Source organism: Globicephala melas, chromosome 4 (genome assembly GCF_963455315.2).
Source record: "Globicephala melas chromosome 4, mGloMel1.2, whole genome shotgun sequence".
Lineage (NCBI taxonomy): Eukaryota > Metazoa > Chordata > Mammalia > Artiodactyla > Delphinidae > Globicephala > Globicephala melas.
The window spans coordinates 106,948,878-106,963,019 of record NC_083317.1 but is presented as its reverse complement, the minus strand read 5'-3'; the positions used below and the strand labels follow the sequence as shown (position 1 = coordinate 106,963,019).

At 39.7% G+C, this 14,142-nt stretch overlaps 1 protein-coding gene across 1 annotated transcript in view; it reads right to left on the bottom strand.

Annotated features, from left to right (window-relative positions):
* The window catches only part of VEPH1 (ventricular zone expressed PH domain containing 1), a 213,639-nt gene that overhangs the window by 13,836 nt on the left and 185,661 nt on the right, over positions 1 to 14,142 (bottom strand). Inside the window, exon 12 of the mRNA XM_030842369.3 lies at positions 7,531 to 7,648. Coding sequence (XP_030698229.2) covers positions 7,531 to 7,648 — 118 coding nt within the window. The remainder of the gene's footprint in view (positions 1 to 7,530; positions 7,649 to 14,142) is intronic.

The window sequence follows — 14,142 nt, the reverse complement described above, 5'->3', positions numbered from 1 at the left end:
CAAGATGACAGGTATATCAAGTATTATAGGGAGAGGCTCCGAAGTACTTTAAGGACCTTAGCATAAATCAGGAGGTTATAGAAAGGCAATGAATCTGAGTTGTAATGGGAAAGCTAAGATCTACATTAACTAGGTGATGAGGGGAGAAAGGGCACTCCTAGCAGAAGAACAGCAGATACAAAAGCATAGTGGCAGGAAGAAGTGAGGTGAGTATAAGAAACTGAAAGGAGTTCCTTCTGGGCAGAGCAGAGAGGAGCAGATGGCACTGGGGACAAGATGAGGCTGGAAAGGCTGGGAGAGAACGTTGCATGTGAAGCTCTCAGGCACATGATACGGAGTTTGGTCTTTAAGCTAAGAGCTGTGGGAAGCCATGGTAAGGTTTTATGCAGAGAGTGGTCCCATCAGATTTGTGCCTCGAAGAGGTCATTCTGGCTGCAATGTGGGAAGGAGGTTGGAAGGTCCAAGTAGCACAGTCAGGAGGCTATTGCCATTATTTTAGGTTAGAGGTGATGGTAGTTTGCTTTAGGGCAATGGAGAGAGGTGAACAGAGTTGAGCACAGTTGAGAAGGTAAATCCACAATACTGGGTGATAGATTAGATAGGGGTAGGAGAGAGGGCAGTGGGTCTCTGGCTGATGCATCAGAATGAGTGATGTTGTATTTACTGAAATGGGGAATGCTGGAAGAAAATCCAGTGTTGTTTGTTTTTTTTTGCGGGGGGAGGGGACAAGGGCAGGACCCTTATGAGTTTTAATTTAAATGAACTGAGTTTGAGATGCCTTTGAAGTACCAAGCAGGCGATGGGAGAAGTCAATCAGAGGAGGGGCCTGGACTGCAGATACACATTTGGGAGTTTTGTCATAGAAGAGGTTACTGAAGCCGCAGAAGCAGTGGAGATTGACAGAGGAGAGAGTTACAGTGAGGGGAAGAGAGGTGCTCTGACAATGAATAGGTGGATAGAGGAAGGTGGGCCTGGAAAGGAGGCTGAAAAGGAGTGTCTAGAGTAGGAGGGAGACCCAAGGAGTGCTGTCTCAGAAGGCAAAGGGAGAAATGTTTGAGGAAGGAGGAATTGGCCAACAGAATTGAATGCTGCTTAAGGTAAGTGACACAAGGACTGAACATACCCCGTGCCTGGGACCTGTGTGGCCTTAAATGACCACAGAGATAATGGGCTTAGAGGCCAGATTAGAGAGGGTTGAAGCAGGAGGAGAAGGAGGCAAGGAAATTCAGAGTGAGCAGTGACGGGACTCTTTTGGCTTTCAAGAGGAGGTGAGAGAGAGGCAGTAGGGAAAGGGAAAGGAGACGTTAAGCCAGTTGAAAGTGTTTAAAAGCCCATGGGAGTTAAAGTTGGAGGGAGACATTGAATAAAAAAGAGAGAAAGGGTAATCTACGCTGTGGAGTTTCTGAGAAGGTGGAAGGGCTAAGATCCAAGGCAAAATATGAGGTATTTGATGACTTCATTCTCAGTGGCCGCTAAACGCACTTATATGTCTTTTACATAGGGGAGCTTGTGGCTGAAAAATAAATTTCATTCCTAATGTATTTGTATAGGTAGATAAAAAATTAAGATTACTCTGAAAGGTGATGACTAGAGCTCTTTTAAGAGATATTAAGTTCTTTATTTTAGAAAACTACATAAAAATTCTTATGTCACTTCAAATCTGTAAAGTGATAGAGACTGATTTATTCACTCTAGTCTGCCTTTCTAAAGCATGCTTCTCCTCCTCCACGGGTTGTGACTCGGCTTATTCTCTGAGTGGAAGAGGACACATTTCAATGCCTGATGATTTGTTTGTGGGTAACCACAGAGTGATTCACGCTTTGCTGCAAGTAAACTTTCAGCCTACCAAGATAAGATTGTTGTTGACCCAATATGGAAAGGCAGAAGGATTAGGATAGTGACGCTGGTTGAAAAATGGAAATTAACCCCTGCAGGGTATTAGGCTACTGATCTTAGCTTATTTCTCATAGAGGCTCACAGGTTATTAGCAAGCTTACTATGAACTCTGTGTGTACTGAAACCGTTTAGTAAAATATTAAAATTGGGTAACCATATAGTGTTGAAACTTTGTACATAGCAACATTTTCTTCTTATAAAAGCTTACTTTGCAAAAGCTGCTATTTCAAGGTTTCAGTTTAGTAAGTTATTTTTTTAATTTTGAGAAAGAATTAGATTTTAAAGTTGCATTTCAAAACAAATCTTATTTCTTCTATCATCATCCTATCACTTTACATGATCCATGAATTACTCCGTCATCCATCTATATGCCAAATACTTGTTAAATGCTACCATGTGCCAGGTACTGGGTAGGGCATACAAAGAAAAATAATGGATGGTTTTTCCACCTCTAGTTTACTGTCTAGTGGGAGAGATTGATGGCAATGTGCTGTGTACACTACAGAAGGTGTGGGCAGAGAACGGAAAGGACAGAGAGGAGAGAGTTTATTCTGTTGGGGTGGTGTGTCCATGTATGCCAGTGTGTATGCACGTCTGTGTGTGTGTGTGTCTGTGTTTGTATGTGTGTTTGAGAGAGACAGAGAGAGAATGTGAGTGTGGGAAGGCTTAACAGAGAGGCATAGAACAGGGAGATGGGAAGAGGGGAAAGGGAAAAAGATTTCAGGATAAGGATAATAACTTATCTGAGTTGATGAGCATGTATTTATTTTGTCATTAACTAATTCAAAGTATCTTTGAACAACAGTCTGGGGTTCAGTCTTATGAACCGAGACATTAACAGTATATACATGTGAAAATGTGATGTTATCCTGCCCAACCACTGTCCTGTTTTTGGCACTCCAACCACATTTAACATGGAAGACAACATGCTCACACACTGTGGTAGGAGGGAAGGCATCATAAGACAAACCCAGTCACTGCATAAATCCAAAGTGGGTTTTCTTTTGTCACCCTTAAAGTTCTGTGAAAGTTGGCACTAAAATTAAATGGAAAAGTTTCATACTAATGGACCCACAGGCTATTTATGTCTTATGAGTTCGGTCCTCAGAGGTCATTTAGCCCATTTTCTTTTTTTTTTTTTCGCCGTGCGGCATGCAGGATCCCAGTTCCCTGACCAGTGATCAAACCTGTGCCCCCTGCAGTGGAAGCACGGAGACTTAACCACTGAACCACCAGGGAAGTCCCTAGCCCATTTTCATGTTGGTGTCTGGAGTGGAAAGCCATCTAGCTCACGCTGAAGGTGTCCAGCAAAGGAGAGCCACACTGCTGTTACCAGTTTCTAGTGTCTGAAGAATATCTCCTGACAGAGGTCTTTCTTATCCTGATAGCATTTTGAAACCATCTCTATTTGCCCATGTGATATAATGGACAGCATGTTCTTATAGCACAAATGTTTGAAATCAAATTCTAAAGAGGAATCAAGATAGATGGTTGAAGTCTTTCTGAAAAAATGTTTTTCATTCTCTTTTATAACCTAAGGAGACCTCCTACAGACAATCACATTCAATATCTAAATATCCAGTGACTAAGAGAGTGATCACACTGGCGAGTGCTCAGATCTACAGAGGGAGACACAAGTGCCAAAACCAAGACATCGCTGAGTTGTTTTCTGTAGGGTGTAAGAACAAAGGCATCCCATGTGTCTCAAGAAACAAGAGTGAAAGTCACGATTTAGTTCCTCTTCTTCCTTTAAAAAAAACAATGTGACTGAATAGACAGCCAGATGTGTTCCAGGATGGTCCAGCTGATTAATTCTTACTGTTAACATGCACTAGTAGTTCCAGGACACAAGGATGACTGATAAAGGGATGTGTTTGGTTTTCCAGAAATAGATTCTGTTCTGTTTGATCTATTTGCTCAACCTCTATTCTCTCATTCATGTGGGGTAATGGGATTGGCAATAAACACCAACAAGCAAGTCTCTGAGGATTCTTGAGTTACTTCAGTGACTTTCTAACCTTTTACTCTGTACTTTTATAAAATGATTATCAGAAACTGAATCAGCAGTTGGAGGGATTGGAAATAGCTTCTACGTAACCATTTCCTACATGTAATCATTTCCCACACATTATCATACCAAACCCCCTGCTCATCTTTGAGTAGATTAAGTCATCAGAGAGGTATCAGTAGATCACTCCTTGGTCTTTCCAATGCAATATAACATTATGAAATAACTGTTCTTGTAATTTTCAATATTCCATGTGCTTAACTTGGATTTGCCCTAGAGATTGAAATTTCAGGTTCAGGAATTAACCTGGATTAAAATCCTAGTTGTACCACTTAGTAGCTGTGTGACCTTGGAAAAAGTACTTAACCTCTCTCTGTGTTTCAGTTTCTTGATCTGTAAAATGGACTCAATAATGGTGAGAAAAATGCATGTAAGATTTAGCACACAGTTAGTATGATAAATGCCAGCAATTATAATTTTAAGACCTTTACACTATGCTAGCATTTAGTTTCCTCTGACTTCACACCCAACTGGAAAAAAAAATATTTTTCTGAATACCAAATAGTAAACTTCTGTGCATTTCTGTGTGTTGATGGTAGAGTTGATGGGAAGATGACTGGGAGTTGGTGGGGTGATGTGACTTTTACCCAAGGAGGAGAATGTCCTTAAAGTGACCATGGAAGCCAGTTGATTTGCTGTCAATTTCTGGAGTCCCACAGTTTAGTTTACACATTATTAAGAAGGATTTATATTTCAGGATGACTTTCCTGATGTCTAACTGAAATGTTCTAATGGCCTCATTGAAAATATTGGAACAACAAATATTTGAGAACATTGTACCATTTGCCAATACCTTAAAAAAAAAAAAACCCAAATGCAATTTCTTCAGCTTTTGTCCTAGGCACCAATCCTATCTCTTTAGATCCCTCCTCCCTGAGGCTGACAGGGCATCTGGGCCTTGCAGGAGCGCTCACCAAACCAGAGCAGTAACAGGACTTGGGCACAGTACATCAGGAGCAAAGACAGGGAAGCAGACTCTGATGTATACACGGTGACTTCTCTCAAAGAGGAAAGAAGCACCAACCTCCATTCACCAGACCCAGAATGCAATGGGTATGGTATAGTGATGTACTTGATATTATTAACACATAATCACAATTTTGAAACATTTTAATATTCAAGATGTATTTGACTTTTCCATTTCTAAGTATTATTCATTCATTGACTCACTCAACAGGTATTTATTGCATGCTAAAAACATACAAGGAAGTATGTTAGATGTTTCCATATATGTCTTCTGGCCCTAACTGGATTATGAATCCTTTCAGAGCAGAGATATTGTACCTTATTCATATTTTATCCCAAGGCTCAGCCTGGAGAAGACATTCAAACAAAACAACAAATGTGCATTTCATAAATGAAAAATGGGACCCAAGTACTATGCTAGCTGTGCATAACCAAATAACAAAATATTTATTCCTTGGAAAAAAAAATTTTTTTTTCCCAATATTTATGTCTTGATCACCTTTAAACTTACAATTTAAGTATAACATGAATGCAAATATCATCCCTATGAATAATATATGTGTCAGCAGTATTATGTTAGACCTTTCACTTAAATATATAATTTATATGCTATATAAAAATAAGAAAATTAGATCAACAACCTATATAAACTTTTCAGGGAGTCAAGAGTTTTTGGTGAAAATAATAATTTAAAATAGGATTTCTCTCAGATTCAAATCCCCTTTCATGGAGCAAAAGGAAATGAGAAAAGAAACCTAAGCACACTAAGTTTTCGGCACCAAATATTTTGATTCAGAATGTTCTGCTATAAAATATTTGGCCTTGTTTGAATTTTTATTGCTATATGTTCTCAGTCTATATTTAACTGTGAGAAACACAAATAAGAACGAGTGAATGTGCAAAATGTTCTTTTCAAGTGCATGGCAGTGAATTTGAGAAAACATATATTAAAGGAGCACTTTGTGGTTTTAACTTGCAGACCCTTTCCTGAGCCTCCCTTGGCCAGATACGATTCAATGTTTATTGAACTAAGGTAAGGACTCAGCTTACTTGGAATGAAATTCTTAAGGGCCCCTCAGAGCCACCTCAGATAAGCACCTTACTTCGCCACGATCTCAAATAAGGTTTCTTTTATGCTTTGTCTTTTTCACAGGTGAAATAAGGTCTAATTAGAAAGTTTCATAATGGAGACATTCAGTTCCTCAATTCCTTCTTTGCTCAAATTAACTTTTTAAAAATTGGGGCGTTCATTCTGGCATCAGCTCAAACTTGGTCTGTAATCATCCAGCAATGTGTGCCTCGCGAAGGCTGCTATCCTTAATGCCAGCTTCTTCCACCCATACCATCTCTGTGGGGTAATACATTTTAGTTGGTGCCTCTCTGAGAGACCCTCACATTTCCATCTGGCCAAATGAACACATTTTTTTCCCGATTCAGTCTCAACTTCTTGGCTACGCAAGAGGATAGACTTGCCACAATGGATGATCTTTAAGATGCACAAAATCCCCCAATTCAAGGAATGGGTACAGGTGGTATAATCAACGGCTCTCTAGAGGATGGTTCATCTACAAAGTGGTTTGTGTTCAACAGTGTTTTAATACCGTTCTCTTGGTCTAAACTGCAGTTCCTGAGCAGTGTCAGTGTTGAGAGCTCTATGCCTTCTAAGAGGGCACATGGGTGATAAAGTATTCTGTTCCCAAGGACAGCATAACTTTGTGAAGATTAGACTTTTTATCAACCTATTTCCACTGGTCAGACTGGGGCAAGCGTAACTGGGAGGGAGCATGGAGAGTTGGTTAAGAGCATGGGCTCTGGAGTCAGATTGAGTTCAAATCCAGACGCTGTTAACTTATTACCTGTGTGACCTCAGGCAGTTCCCAAATCCCTCTGTGCCTCAGTTGCCCCATCAGTAAAATGGAGATAATATTAGTACTAGCCTTATGAGATTACTGTGAAGGTTAATGAGATACTGACATGTTTAACATAGAGCTTGGCTCAGATTCACCAACAATGATTATTTTTTAGGCAAGGTCAGTAGACCAAGTTCCTTGGGCAGCAGAAAGGAAGGGAAGGGTAAATAACCAGCTATGAAGCTATTTCTCAAATAATTCCTTACTCTTTAAATGTCTCACTTTTCACCCAGTTCAATCATCAAGCACAAATGTAAGGGAGGACTATGAGATGAGGAGGCCTGTGCAACCATTCACTCATTTAGTGTGGTCTCGTTTCCTTGGGCTTCTTGACAGGATGCTTGTTTTTCTCTAACCCTCAGGGTCATCGGGGTCGAAATGAAGAATGTTTTCAGGGCAAAATGGCCAGTACCACTTTCTTGATAGCCATATAATTGTAGGCATTGTTTCTCTTGCTCATTTCTCGTTTATGTTTCTCTCCCTTTCAACATCCTCCCTTTTTCTCACTCCCACTTTGGTGAGATACCTTTCTCAGCAAGAAGCAGAGGCAGTCAGGCCCACCTCTGTGCATTATGCCAACTTAGGATGTTTATGCAAGAAGAAAGCCAAACAGAACGGTGGGGATCATGCATCCCTGTAAATCCCAGGGGCACAAGTGATTCTCAGCAGCCAGGGGAGGGAGGCTCTTACCAGTTGCTTTCTCAGGGTTGTTGCACATGAAGCATTGCCACGCTCCTGCTGCTTCGCTGAAGCCAAACACGTCAAAGAACCTCACTTCTTCCAGATGCAGCTGTACCTGGTCCAGATCCTGTTTCAGGAACACAAAGCACAAAGAACATAAGTGGGTCTGCCTGCCGCATAGCATTCTGAGAGGGGGAAAATGGGATATGGAAGCAGGACGTCCAGGGCTCAAATTCACTGCCAGGCACAAGGAGGGGGCATTGAGCCAACCTCTCTTGGCCCATTTTGGAACACAGCAGCAAGTTCAAACTCTCCCAGGGCAGTGCTCTTAAATGCGGAAGGCAGCGAGCATGGGCCCCAGGGCTGGGCGTCAGGCTGTGGGGAAGTGAAGTGGCCCAGAATTTTCTTACATCTAACAGCAGCTCCAGAATTTCTAAAAAGTTGGGGTATCCAAGTGGCAGTGTGGTTGAAAGGAATGCTTCTGGGGGACTTGTCTTTTATTTACACTTTACATAACATTGAGGATCAATTATTCATACCAAAAAATTATTTTTATTAGGTTGGCTTCACAGGGGGCTGATAGAAAATGTGCGAGAGGGTTTAATCCCTCAGCCCTTGGCTCCAGCCCTGTTTTAGTTTCATGCTTATCTTAAAAGTGGATGCAAATTTTGCATGCTAGTCCATTATATGGCTGCATTGGTTTTAATGGAAAATAATGCCTTAAATTACTTATCAGTAAATTAATTATCTTTTCCCCTCTAAATGTTTGAGTAGAATTGACACACCAAGAAGACCGCCCCTGTTTTATGTGCCCTGTGGCAACCTGCCAATGTGTTCCTGTTTAAGAGGCAGAGAAGGGAGGTTCCATTACACTGTAAATGGATGGAAAACTATTAGCTTAACCAAATTAAATAGCTCTACTATCCTCCTGAGGCTTTCCTATTATGTAAATGACTTATAGCCTCTGCTACAGAGTGGTCAGAATTGCACTCTTAAAAAGTTGCTTTCCTAGCAGGGATTTAATGTCTTTTCTAGCCTTGCACGTGCCCAGCTGATTTCTCTGTTTGTCGTCTATTGAGCTGTGATTTTATTTCCTTTCCTCTGGTCCACACACTCATCTTCTACCCATAGTAATGGCTCTTAGTATGCCAAGAGCCAAGGGATGGAGGCATTGTTAGCCCTGCTTACAGTGGATCTAAAATAGAGAATGATCAGTGGCTACCCAGATCCTACCTCAAAGTTCCCTGGGTCTGCCTTTCTTGACACAGGTGAGAAGTATGCTAAACTCTAAGCTCCTTGAGAGCAGAAACATATCTACTGCGTCCACAAGTTATAACCCCAGAATCTAGTCCAACATCAAGAATGGATGAATATCATTGGTTTGCAGGACCAGTGCAAAGTTTTCCAATGAACTATACGAACAGTATTATGAAAATTTAAAGTGAATTCTTTTTCAGGAACATTTACACTCACTGGAACAAAAACCCAATGAAGGCAGGGACTTTGTTTTATTGGCTGCTCTAATGTCAGCACTAAAAATAAGCAAGCATTAAATAAATATCTGTGGGATAAAGAAAGGCATAAACTGGGACTAGAAATGAATTCTTTTTAGCATCCTTTATTAAGACTGTTACGGCTTGTGTTCTGGGATTGGACATTTTGGAGGCTCAAAATGCTGAATACAGTGTTTTGAGCTGCTAACATTTAATACCATCTTTTAGGCATTCCAATAGGCACTGTTTATAAAGAAATGTTGTTTTAGCAAAAGTGAGGCTGAATGTGTTCAATGAAAAAAAGGAGATGTTTTAAAAAAGCACGTTTCCAAGATAAAGACTGAAGAAGCACCTGGGAGTTTTGCAGGTTTCAAAGGACGAAATCCATATTAAAATTTATGGGGAAAAAGCAGATGTTCATAAATATCAGTTTCAAAACTGCTAAGTCTCTGAAGTCTATACTTGGCCATTGACATGCAGATCACTTCTCTATTTCCCACACAATTAAGGATCAATTTATCATTCACCACAAACACTGCTAGCAAACAAAGTACTTAAAATAATACTTAAGGGTTCCTTTATTTTTCCTGTTCTGAGACCAGAAGTGTCCCAGGTTGTTGCTCATAATCCACGTGTCTTGGCAAAAAGTTACTTTAAAAGTTTAAGACAGATGGCAAGCGAGATCCCAGTGTTCAAGGTCTCAAGTCAAAAGCAGACTTACTTCTTCAGAGGATTTAGGTGTCGTGCAAAGGGGACTGAGTGAGGAAGTAGATGGTAATTCTATGAACTGTTGAAGTTGGCAGTAACAGTCAACTTTGAATAGAGAGACAAATGAGACACAGGTAGTTCCAAACACTGGTGGAAAATCAAAGCAAAATAAATCACGAAACAAGCAAACACAAACCATCAACTCCTGATACCTAAACTTTTGGAATTTTGACTTCTTCAATGTGCTTGAGGTCATTATTTCTCTTTCCTACTCATCTTCTTTACCCTCCTGGGTCCTGTAGCTTCTCTAGGACTTGCCCAGGAATTGCTGTATGGCTTTTTTTTTTTTTTAAGGCAAGAGAACTAAAATTGATTTGGTTAGAGAATTACAAACTTCCTTTAAGACAACTAGACTCCAGAAGAGTAATAAAAATAATTTAGATCTAAGTAGGGTCACTCATTGAGTGTTTCTGTTCAATGGCATTGTGGTGGACAGACCCTAGGGTGACCTTTTAATAATTCCCACCTCCTGGTGTTCACCCTTTTGTATAATCCCTTTCTCTTAAGTGTGGGAGGGACCTGAGACTTGCTTTTAACCAAGAATATGGCAAAGGTGATAGAATATTAATCTCGCGATTGTATTATTATGTATCTCCTCCCTCCACCCCCAACATACACACACACACAAAGCCCATCTAGCCAGCAGATGCATAGGGAAACTCTCCTGCTGGCCTTGAAGAAGCAAGCTGCCACACTGTAAACTGCCTATGGAGAGGGCCACATGGCTGGGAACTGGGGGTGGCCTCTAGGACCTAGAGGCCACCTTCAGCCAGTAATAGATCCAGCCCTTCAGTCCTACAACAACCCCTCCACCCTGCCAAATTTCTGCCAGCACCCTGAGCAAGTCTGAAAGCTGACCCTTTCCATTGGAACCTCCAAATGAGAATACAGCTCAGCCAAGACCTTGACTGCAGCCTTGTGAGACCCTGAGCAGAGAACCCGGCTACGTCACAAGCAAATTCCTGACTCAAGGAAACTGTGAGGTAACAAATGCATGCTGTTTTAAGCTGCTAGGTTTGCGATGATTTGTTATGCAGTTTTAGGCATCAATACTGAGACTGCGCTCTGAAGGAGAAGAGGAGGGGACACTGCTGGCCAATTTTCAATGAAAATGATGCTTCTACTTAGAGGGGTCACATTCTTTCAAGTACACACCAAATCAGGCCTCAATAAAACCCAAAGAATATTGAAGTCCGTATTATTTCTGTTGACTTAAAGAAAAAAGATACACAATCATAGTAAACATGCACTAAGAAGGATTTTCCTGATAAACACCATCTAATTCAAAAGGGGTAAAGGCCCTTGGAGGGGGAAAATGATGTTTTTAAAACAGCTGATTAAGTAAATGTTTGTCCAGTTTTAGAAAAAAAAGTCATTAATGGGAGTAGGAATTTGGAAAACTATATAAAAAGTCTCTTGCAAAGCCTAAGGGAAAAATATGCCAGGCAGCTTGGAAAGACGAGAGAATATTTACAACATTGTTTTGATGACAATGACAGCATGAGTCAATGCTATCGATTCTGTAAAAGTCCAAAGTGGATCTTATAACATGGTCTATGTACTGTGAGAAGGTATTGGGAAACAATTTTCCAGAAATCAGTGAAAGGATACATCTGGAAGAACTTTGGGTTCTGGCACATTTAAATTCTGTTCTAACTCTATTTTTGCACAGATAACGAAACGTAGGATTGCCTCACACGCTCTATGTGCCTATGGTTAATAGGATCAACTCTCGGCACATACTTCAAGCATGTTTTAAGAAATGTAAACAAGAGTTATTTTTTAAACAATCTTAAATATTTTCACATAATAGTAACACTTTACGTCTTTATGGTTACTTCTAGTGCACATGTTCTAACTGTATGGAGTTCAGGGTGTGAAATAAACTTATTGAGGGAAGAAAATTAATGATTCTCCTCTATATTGTTCATCTTTATGTTACTCATGTTGTCCTACATTTTGTAGTCATACTGCCTTGTAAGAAACACTGTATGTTGAATGAATAAACTAACAAAAGAGACACTAAAGAATATTTATGCTCTAATTTTAAAATTTTATTTCAATTTCTGAGAAATATCACTGTTGAGTTTAATTCATATCACTTAGAATTAAGAGCACCTGGCGTCAGGAACCAAAGACAAATAGATGAAGGAGACACAGTCCTGTATTCCAAGGACATGAGAAGGCAATCCACTGGGTCCACAGTATTTCTCACAGAAGGAAATTAGAACACACCTTTATTTGTGTTTGGCTGTGGTTATTATTAACCTTCTTCTGATGTGACTTCTTTGGCTCTCAACTGGATTAAAGTTCCTTAACAATTTCTATATTATTTTGTAGCTTATTCCTATATTATTTTGTAGCTTCTGAAATTAATTAGCATAGCACTCTGCCCATAGGAGCTGTTCAACGAATTTTTCTAAATTTTTGCTAATTGAGCCACATTTATATCAGCAGTGGCATTTAGGTTTTCAATTTTCATGTCTATTCAGTTATGACTATTAAGCTCTTTTAGAACATATTTACTTTAAAAAAATACCTGTCTCTATGTATATTACAGGAATTCATTTTATTTAACTTTATAAAACAAGTTTTTAGAATAAAATGTAGTAATTGAAGAAGAATGTTTGCCTGAATCCATCAACATAGCATGTTGACTGCTTGTTTTCAAGACCCTCAGCTTTTCCAGATCTCCAGTTCTCAGGAGGTACTGGCATCAGGAATCCTGGGGAAATCTGTTACAAACATCATATACAGGTCTGCCTCTGGAAGCCTAACCCAATAAGTCCATGTTTGGGCCTGGTAATCTGCATTTCTAAACAAGCTCCCCAAGTTATTCTGGCATGCACTGACTGGGAAATTAATTCTACACCCTTGGGAACAGAGGTGGGGATGGCTGATCTGTCTCCATTAATTGGTATTTGAGGAATTTGTCAATCCTCATGTGCATATGTTCATACTTTTCCACAATAGTTTGGTTTCATATGACAAAATACATAATCTGGTTGCAAGAGCAAAAATTCCACTCTTGATAATCAGAGATGTTTTTATTCCAAATTTTGCAATACAGAAGGAAGAGTTGAGGCATGAATACTGAACTTGTTGGGACTTATCTGAAACTTGGCAGGAGGTTGGGATGTGTGAGGAGGGAAGTGGGCAACAGCTGGGAGACAGATTCTGAGCAGAGGTGGCAAGGGTGCTGACCTGGAAGAACTCACAGTGTGCTCCAGTATTCAACATGGATGTCGTACATGTGCTACATTCCATTGTCTCTCCTTTTTCCATCCCAGATTAGGAAAAGAACCCTAACTACACATGAGGTCAAAGTGGCAAGCTTTTTACTATCACTACAGATCATGAAATAGACTTGACCTTCTTCCTATCTTTTGAATCCCAGTGTGTTGAGAAGAACTGAATTGCTTCCTGGCAAGTCATGACAATTCTATGGTTCTGGCTCCAAGTGGCTGGAAGAAGGCACCCATGTTTGATTTATTTCAGAGAGATGTTTTGAAGAATTCTTTCATTCAAGGACCAATAAATATGATAGAATATTTGATTTGATTCAAAAAGCCAAATTTTCACACTCACCTAAGGACCAAAAAAAAGTGATATTTTTGATTACAGAATGTTGGCAGTAAGCATGACAGGAGTTTAAATAAAGTAGTTTATGGAAAAGTTAATATAAGCATATATGCATTGAGTCAAAATAAAGGTGGCAAATTGGGTGAAGCTTCATAAATGTTTCATAAACCCATAATTAATTTCTTGAAGGATCCAATTTGTTTTATTTTTTTCCCCGGTGGTTAATTTAATTTATTTAAATTAATTTTTCTTGGAGTATAGTTGATTTACAATGCTGTGTTAGTTTCTGCTGTATCAATTTCTTTCAAATGTTAGCCCATTAAAACCAGCAAAGTATTTTTTATCAGAGTGGAAGCAAGGGCAAAAGACTACCAATGTTCAAATGTCATGAAAATGTTGGCATTTCTACAGGGTGTCAGCAGTAAATGTAATCACCAGAACTACTGGCAATGAAAGCCTGCATTCCCACGGGATCTCCTTTCATATTGGAAAACAAAGAATTGCAGTGATTTTTTTTTTTCTAATCAGTGGTTGCCACCTGCATTTAACAACTACGTATTGAGCATCTAGTACTAGTATGTATTACTATGTGTACTAGACCATAGAGGTGCTGATGTGGAAAAAGCTCATTCGAGAGGCTTTCTTTTTCTTCATTTGGAATCCATTAGTGAGATAATCATACGCCTCAGCTCTGTACGTTATTTTGTTGGGGGTGAGGTCCTTCTCTTGCTGTCTTAATTTTCTTCCTTTATCCCTGATACTGCTCTCATTCTCAGAC